Source organism: Plasmodium yoelii (assembly GCF_900002385.2).
Source record: "Plasmodium yoelii strain 17X genome assembly, chromosome: 13".
Lineage (NCBI taxonomy): Eukaryota > Apicomplexa > Aconoidasida > Haemosporida > Plasmodiidae > Plasmodium > Plasmodium yoelii.
The window spans coordinates 485,796-495,531 of record NC_036185.2 but is presented as its reverse complement, the minus strand read 5'-3'; the positions used below and the strand labels follow the sequence as shown (position 1 = coordinate 495,531).

Here is a 9,736-nt window from a genome sequence, read left to right as displayed (position 1 = left end):
AATATATATACGTTTGTAAAATACGACCAAAAAAAGTACAGTAATATATATACGTTTGTAAAATCCGACCAAAAAAAGTACAGTAATATATATGTATTTATAAAATCCAACCAAAAAAAGTACACTAATATATATGCAATTGTAAAATCCGACCAAAAAAAGTACACTAATATTATGCATTTATAAAATACGACCAAAAAAAGTACACTAATATTATGCAATTGTAAAATACGACCAAAAAAAGTACACTAATATTATGCAATTGTAAAATACGACCAAAAAAAGTACACTAATATAATATACGTTTGTTAAAATACGACCAAAAAAAGTACACTATATATATGCACTGTTAAAATACGACCAAAAAAAGTACACTAATATAATATACGTTTGTTAAAATACGACCAAAAAAAGTACAGTAATATATATGCATTTATAAAATACGACCAAAAAAAGTACACTAATATTATGCAATTGTAAAATACGACCAAAAAAAGTACAGTAATATATATGCACTGTTAAAATCCGACCAAAAAAAGTACAGTATAATATACATTTGTAAAATACGACCCAAAAAAGTACAGCATATGGATTTATAAAATACGACCAAAAAAAGTACAGTAATATGTATTTGTAAAATCCGACCAAAAAAAGTACAGTAATATATATGCACTGTTAAAATCCGACCAAAAAAAGTACAGTAATATATATGCACTGTTAAAATCCGACCAAAAAAAGTACAGTATAATATACATTTGTAAAATACGACCCAAAAAAGTACAGCATATCGATTTATAAAATCCGACCAAAAAAAGTACAGTAATATGTATTTGTAAAATCCGACCAAAAAAAGTACAGTAATATACATTTATAAAATACGACCCAAAAAAGTACAGTAATATATATGCACTGTTAAAATACGACCAAAAAAAGTACACTAATATTATATATATACACTTGTTAAAATACGACCAAAAAAAGTACAGTAATATATATGCAATTGTAAAATCCGACCAAAAAAAGTACACTAATATTATGCAATTGTAAAATACGACCAAAAAAAGTACAGTAATATATATGCACTGTTAAAATCCGACCAAAAAAAGTACACTAATATAATATACGTTTGTTAAAATACGACCAAAAAAAGTACACTAATATATATGCACTGTTAAAATATGACCAAAAAAAGTACAGTAATATGCAATTGTAAAATCCAACCCAAAAAAGTACAGTAATATATATGCACTGTTAAAATCCGACCAAAAAAAGTACAGTAATATGCATTTGTAAAATACGACCCAAAAAAGTACAGCATATGGATTTATAAAATCCGACCAAAAAAAGTACAGTAATATATATGCACTGTTAAAATCCGACCAAAAAAAGTACACTAATATATATGCACTGTTAAAATATGACCAAAAAAAGTACAGTAATATATATGCACTGTTAAAATATGACCAAAAAAAGTACAGTAATATACATTTGTAAAATACGACCCAAAAAAGTACACTAATATATATGCACTGTTAAAATACGACCAAAAAAAGTACAGTAATATGCATTTGTAAAATACGACCCAAAAAAGTACAGTAATATACATTTGTAAAATACGACCCAAAAAAGTACAGTAATATGCATTTGTAAAATACGACCCAAAAAAGTACAGTAATATATATGCACTGTTAAAATACGACCAAAAAAAGTACACCAATTATATGCACTTGTTAAAATACGACCAAAAAAAGTACAGTAATATGCATTTGTAAAATACGACCCAAAAAAGTACAGCATATGGATTTATAAAATCCGACCAAAAAAAGTACAGTAATATATGTTTGTTAAAATCCGACCAAAAAAAGTACAGTAATATGTATTTATAAAATCCGACCAAAAAAAGTACAGTAATATGCATTTATAAAATCCGACCAAAAAAAGTACAGTAATAATATATATATATATGCATTTGTTAAAATACGACCAAAAAAAGTACAGTAATATATATGCACTGTTAAAATCCGACCAAAAAAAGTACACTAATATAATATACGTTTGTTAAAATACGACCAAAAAAAGTACACTATATATATGCACTGTTAAAATACGACCAAAAAAAGTACACTAATATTATGCAATTGTAAAATACGACCAAAAAAAGTACACCAATTATATCAATTGTAAAATCCACCCAAAAAAAGTACAGTAATATGCAATTGTAAAATACGACCCAAAAAAGTACAGTATAATATCATTTATAAAATCCGACCAAAAAAAGTACAGAAATATATATGCACTTGTTAAAATACGACCAAAAAAAGTACACCAATTATATACATTTATAAAATCCGACCAAAAAAAGTACACCAATTATATACACTTGTTAAAATATGACCAAAAAAAGTACACCAATTATATGCACTTGTTAAAATACGACCAAAAAAAGTACACCAATTATATGCACTTGTTAAAATACGACCAAAAAAAGTACACTAATATTATATATATACGTTTGTTAAAATACGACCAAACAAGTACACTAATAATATATATATATATATGCATTTGTTAAAATACGACCAAAAAAAGTACATTAATATTATATATATATGTTTGTTAAAATACGACCAAAAAAAGTACATTAATATTATATATATATGTTTGTTAAAATACGACCAAAAAAAGTACACTAATAATATATATATATATGCATTTGTTAAAATACGACCAAAAAAAGTACACTAATATTATATATATGTATTTATAAAATCCGACCAAAAAAAGTACACTAATAATATATATATATATGCATTTGTTAAAATACGACCAAAAAAAGTACACTAATATTATATATATGTATTTATAAAATACGACCAAAAAAAGTACACTAATAATATATATATATATGCATTTGTTAAAATACGACCAAAAAAAGTACATTAATAATATTATATGTATTTATAAAATACGACCAAAAAAAGTACACTAATAATATTATATGTATTTATAAAATACGACCAAAAAAAGTACATTAATATTATATATATACGTTTGTTAAAATATGACCAAAAAAAGTACATTAATAATATATATATGCATTTGTAAAATACGATCAAAAAAAGTACACTAATAATATATATATGCATTTGTAAAATACGATCAAAAAAAGTACACTAATATACATACGGTTATGATAATATAATCCCAAAAATTCATAAAATAATTAGTAAAATTTAAATAAAAAATAAGCCAAAATATATAGGAATCTATGCATTATATATTGAGTATTTTTATAAAATGTCGTTTTAATTAAAATTGTAGGATTTTGTTGTTTTGTTTACGATAGGAAATAACGTAATGTTGCGCATAAGGAATATAATTGTAAAATATACGCTTTATTTAGTAAAAAAAAATATAATTTCCTAAAATGGAAACCCATTATTTTAAAATTGATAATTATTCCATTCTACATAATTATCTAAACAATTGCTATATTTAATATTTTATATAATCTAATATTTTGGTATATCGACATTTATGTAGTTACATAAAATACATTATTAAGTGCATACTTTTTGCACACAAAATAATATGTTCCTTTTGAAAATAGCATTACACTAAATTAAAACAAATTTTAATTAAATTATACATGTATAAAATTGTGTATGTTTCCTTTTCATCAAAAAAAGGAAATAATGCATTGCTATTTATACGATTGAAAATTTTTTTAAAGAAAATATGTAGTTGATAATAAATTAAAATTTTATTTATAATTTTAAAATTACATTCTATATAATTATAGTGTTATATTTTATATTTTTATGATAATAAAAATGCATCATTGGGGGCTTTAGAGTTACACTTTGCTTAATTTGTATGAAATACATCAAATAAAAAAATAATGATATTATGTTTAATATTTTGAATCATAAAAATGCTAAATAATAAAAGCTCAAACCGAAGTACATTAGATTTTATCAATGAAAAAAAATACTTCAATGATATGTGTCCTGTCTTTAAATAAAACAATATTAATATAATAGGAATGATAGTACATACAAAAACTTCGTTTAATTTTGCTATATGAGAAATATCATTATATAAATTTATGTAATTCCGTTTTATGAAAATTGTGAAAAATAATATTTTTTGTAGATTTTAGCTGTAGCACGAAATATGGTGATAAGTATATGGATAAAAAAGAATTTTGTATTATATTCATTTAAACTTTATGATTTGTTCACGTCGATTATATCGAAATTGATTTTTATTAGATAACCTAATAAACTTATCACTTTTTATTACATTTATTCATTATTTGGAATGTGTTAACAGAATGTGAGAAGTTATACAAATATAATTTGAATATCATATAAAAAAATATGTATAGGTAATATTAATTGAGATAAAAGATTATTAAATGTATTTATATTTCTGTGGCCATATATATATATATATATATATATATATAAATATAAATATATAAATTTATATATTGCTACAAATATATAATTTGTGAATTGGATTATTAATTATACATGCATAATGAAATATTAATACTCTATATAATAGTGTTTATTTGTATAAAAAATTTATAATTACATTTATTTAATATATATACATATTTTATTTATTATTACGAATTTTATATATAAATTATTAAATGAAAGGGAACAATAAAATTTGGGTAATGTGAGGCTCGAACTCACGACCTCGGGATTATGAGACCCGCGCGCTAACCGACTGCGCCAATTACCCATAATGTACTTTTTGCAATTTATAGTTATATTAGTATTTTATTTATGAAAAAAATATAAATGGTGCAAGCGTACACGAACATATATATAGTACTAATAAATGAATTTATTTTCATTATTTCTTTTACATTAAACGCCTTAATATAATTTGGCTTTATAAAAATTTAAACTGATATTTTACCTCGACATTATTCCATATACGCTTAAATTTGGAATCCTTTGGCTTTTAAAAATAATATTAAAAGAATGTATAACATTTACATATGGATATAAAAATTAAAAAATGTAAATACATACCATTATTTTTTAATATTTTTTTTATAATTTATACCGTAGCTGTTTAATTTCCTTATTTTTATGCTGCTAATGATAATAAAATTATTAACAAAATATATTAAGCAAATGTAATAGTAGAATATGAATACTCGTTTTTATTTTTTGTATCTTTATGTTTTTTGTGTTTTATTTATTTATGGATTTGTACCAAAAGGTAATTCGCATATATTAATTAAATACAAATTATTTATAAAATCACTAGAAATAAAAATAATATAAGCTATAAATAATTGGCGTCGAAAACTTTATACATCTTCCTGAATAAATGTATGATTTAATGAACATTTTATGAATAATAAGCAGCTGTTAATGCTGCAAATGAATAAAATTGGATGAAAATGCATACATGATATTTAAACATAAAAGAGAAAAAATAAAGCCGTATAAAAAAAAACATATTTTATAAATTCCTATATATGGCTGATGGAAGTATGAAATGAAACAAATGACTATATGCTATGAACGCAACAAAGACACTACTAATTAATACACGTATATATAAATAATAGGTATTATAATACAACACACTGTATAAATAATATCTTAATATAGTGTGATTAATGTTAATGCTTTCGATTTGATTTTTCCTAAAATTCCATAAATTCTTTTTGTTTTCCTTTACCGTGATTTTTATAAAGAATAAAGCATATAAATTATACAATTTTTAAGGAATCTTAAAAAATCTTAAGGAAATAGCAAAGCGCATATATATGCATAGGAATTATTATAACAATTATTATTTATTATGTATATATACAATAAATATAATAGTACAAAATTATATGTATATATATAATTTTTCTTTTTTATATGAAATATGTATAAGATTTAAAAAAGCAAAAGTAATGGTGCACCGATGAGTTAGCATGGTTGCTAAAGATGACTTCAAATCATTTGGTGTAGGTCACTGCACAGAGGTTCGATTCCTCCTTCGGTGCGAATGTGAAATTTTATTTAATGTAAAATTCAAGCGTGCCGAAAAAGGGAACACCAAATATGGAAAATTACGTTGATATTTTTCTTATATATTATAAAATAAAAATGTAAAAGGGGATATAAATTCTGAAATAAAAAGTGAGAATGATATGCATTTAGGTATACTTATATAGTTATAAAATAATCGTGAATATATAAATACGTAAATGTATATATGCTTTCCACGGCTTAAAAAATAAATTTAGATTAGTTATAAATCGATATTAAACATTATTTTTATATACATAGGTATTACAAAATATCACGAATTTGCTATAAATTTATTGAATATAAATGTAAAAATAAAAAATGGTAACAATTATTATAACATACATATTGTACAAATTAGGTATTATATATAGAAAAATAAAAGGCATATAGAATTATATACCCTCTTATATTTTTAATATGGTTCACATATCTATATATGTAAAATGCAATAAATTACATATTTTATAAAAAATTAATTTGTTGTTTTGACAAAATGAATAAAGTATTATTTAGTAAATATCATCAAATGCAAATATTTTACATGTTCACGTTTAATATAGGAAAATTAGGTTCCATGATTAAAAAAATATATAAATTGTAATGTGTATTCATCTATGCATTATATTGTAATGGTCAAAAGAATTTTTAATTTATATAAAAGGGATGTTTTAAGAAAAAGATATTAACATATTTAGTGTAACAAATAATTAGAGTAATTTTTTATAATAGAAATGTATAAGTAAGATATTCTTTCAAGTTGCACTTTTTAGAAGTGTAAAGAATGTATTATATTTTTTATTTTTCGTCTTTTTATTTGCTAAATATAAATTAAAAATCACGATCTGTAAAGATATATTTATGTCAGATTTAGTTAAATTTTATATTGGGGATTATTGCTATAAATAATTTATAAATATATGTAGCATTAATTTTCAAAATAGGGATTTAATAAAAACTGACAATTCGATATAATCGGGAAAACAAACAACACTAAATACACATATACAGTATAAAAATAATTAATACATATAAATTTAGGAAGTTAATTCTTATGGTCTATTTTAAAAATAATACACAAAATTATAATTAAATGAATAAATATATACCAGCCAAAACTCTAATGTATATGTTATTCGTAGGGGAACTTATAATAACTTGTTTTGGGGTATTATTGCTTTTATTTAGCTTATTTGTGAATTTTTAATTAAAAATATTTTTTAAAATGATCGGAATAATATTTATCCTACTTTTTTAAATATGCAATTTTCAGATATAAGTGATGATATGTGCACAAAAATGGTATTCTAATATACATATATAATAATTATATATATGTATATAAAATTAGAACATAAAAACACAAAAAAAAGTGAATGCGAACAAAAAAAAAATTTTTTCTTTACACATAAAATATTACTTCGTGATGATATATTTCATTATTAAAAAAAAAAAATAAATAAAAATATATGACTTATACGGCATTCACCCAAAAAAAAGGGAAAGAAAAAGGAAAAAGAAAGGAATTATTAATTAATAATGAATATATTTTGAAATAATATTAGAAAGAAAAATAAAAAAATATTTAAGAACAAATCAGAAAAACTATATTTTTAAAAGTTATATAATAATAAACAAAGAGAAATTAACTGTATATGATTACATATATAAGAACACAATAAAAAATATATTTTTTAATTGATATTAATGAATTAAAAATAAAAAATAAAGACGAAAAACAAAAAATAGTAGTAGGAAACTAATAAAGATATATAAATACGTTATTGGATTAGAATGGTCGTATAACCCACCGAAAATTACATACAAATTTATTACTTCTATATTTCTTAACGTATCTTTTTATTAGTGTTATTGTTTATCAATAAATTAGGATAAGATGGATAAAGTAGAGGTAATTTTGTATACATTTTTTAGTTTGTAAATATTTTTACTAGATAAGAAAATTTCATACTTTTGTATATGTGTGCGAAAAAACATCTACATATATGCATGATAACATATTATATAAATGTCGACTTATGTGAATGAATATATTTAAAGCATCTCGATGTTTTTGTTTGATATATATATCCAAATTTATTTTTAGTCGTATTAATGGGTATAATTTGATTTATAATTTTTTAGGAGATACATTCAGATATGTTTGCTTTGCTGAGATTCGCCTTTGATGGAGGGGTGAAAGTAAAAAGCGCAGCTGAAGTTGGAAAAAGAGCAGTTGAGTATTTCAGAGGAGACGATTTTGTAAGCTTTTTAAGTAGCAAACAAGATATTTTAAAGAAAAAGTTTCCAAAATTAATAGGAAACCGGAATCTATCAGAAATGAAAGAAGTAGAAGAATTTGCTGATTTGTTTATACAAAAAGGTTTTATATATAAAGCTCAATATAAGCCACTTAAAGGGGTACATGAAATGGATGAAAATGGAGTATATAAAAGACCGAAATGGCCAAAGAGATTAATTATGACTTCAAAACAAAATTTTGATAAAGCAGGTTTTTATATTTTAGTTTATGAAAGAAATAAGAAATTACAATATTTTATGTTAATGATATTAATCTCAATAGTTTTAATATGTTGTATGTTTCCTGTTTGGCCATTGAAATTGAAATTGGCATTGTGGCATTTATCAGTTGTATTTATAGGATTGTTATCAGCAATAATAGTTGGAAGAATAATCACTTTTGTTTTTTTCTGGTTTTTTGGTGTTGATTATTGGATTTTCCCAAATTTATTTGATGAAGACTGTAGTATTGTCGAATCTTTCATTCCATTTCATTCATGGGAACGTAGAAATGATAGTTGGTTTTTAGTATTTGCTAGAGCGGTTACTGCTGTTTTAGTAGCTATAGGTATACATCAGTTAGGAAAAACTCATTCTATTTCTGATATTCAAAATTTTGCAAAGCAATCTTTTATTGATATAATAGAATGGGGTAATAAAAAATTATCTGACACTCCAGAAAATACTTTTATGTATAAATCTATCGACTCAAAAGCCACATTTGAGGAGCAAGAAGACATTGAAGATCCAGAAGATCAAATCGTTTATGATGATAATGAAGAAAATTATGATTGTTTGAAAAAATGTGGATTCCCACCTTTCGAGGAATTAGTTAGAAGATGCTTCTTAAAATGCGATTGTATGGAGGTATGTAAAAGAAAGACAATATACTATTATAGTAAAATAACACTAGCGAATAAAATACTATTTTAATGAAATCCCAATTGATTAAGGAATATTAATCTTTGGGGAAGCATATGTTTATTTTATGTTGACAATGTATTAATAAAATAATGTATTTATATTTTTAATGCTGTTAATCCGTGTTTTAACTGTTTGTAACATTTTTATATACATATATTTTTTTTTAGAAAATTATCAAATCACATTGCTACACGAAAAAATGTTCCAAGGCAACAAAAGAAGTTTTAGATGAGGCTCACAAGGAGGCATGTTTCCAAAATATTAAAACATAAGAGAAAATTATAAAATAATATATTTATCTACAATTTTTTTAATTTTAAGTATTGTTTGCATAGGTACAATACTTCTCAAATTGAATATAGAAGTATGTATATATATATGTATATATATACATAAATAGATAAATTCAATGAAACCACAAAAATTGATTTGGACATATTTTCCACCTATTTATA

General features: G+C 22.6%; 1 protein-coding gene and 2 non-coding genes across 3 annotated transcripts; 2 read left to right on the top strand and 1 right to left on the bottom strand.

Moving 5' to 3' along the window:
- Positions 1-4,680: 4,680 nt before the first annotated feature.
- On the bottom strand, positions 4,681-4,758 carry PY17X_1306000. The gene has a single exon. It is a non-coding gene; the product is annotated as a tRNA-Met (tRNA).
- A 1,185-nt stretch (positions 4,759-5,943) lies between these two features.
- PY17X_1305900 lies at positions 5,944-6,032 on the top strand. The gene has a single exon. It is a non-coding gene; the product is annotated as a tRNA-Sec (tRNA).
- Positions 6,033-7,953: 1,921 nt separating this feature from the next.
- PY17X_1305800 (translocation protein SEC62, putative) lies at positions 7,954-9,553 on the top strand (the record flags this gene model as incomplete). Its single annotated transcript, XM_022956994.1, has 3 exons — positions 7,954-7,968; positions 8,202-9,224; positions 9,449-9,553. 3 exons carry the CDS (start codon positions 7,954-7,956, stop codon positions 9,551-9,553), a joined length of 1,143 nt encoding a protein of 380 aa, XP_022813484.1.
- Between the last annotated feature and the right edge of the window lie 183 nt (positions 9,554-9,736).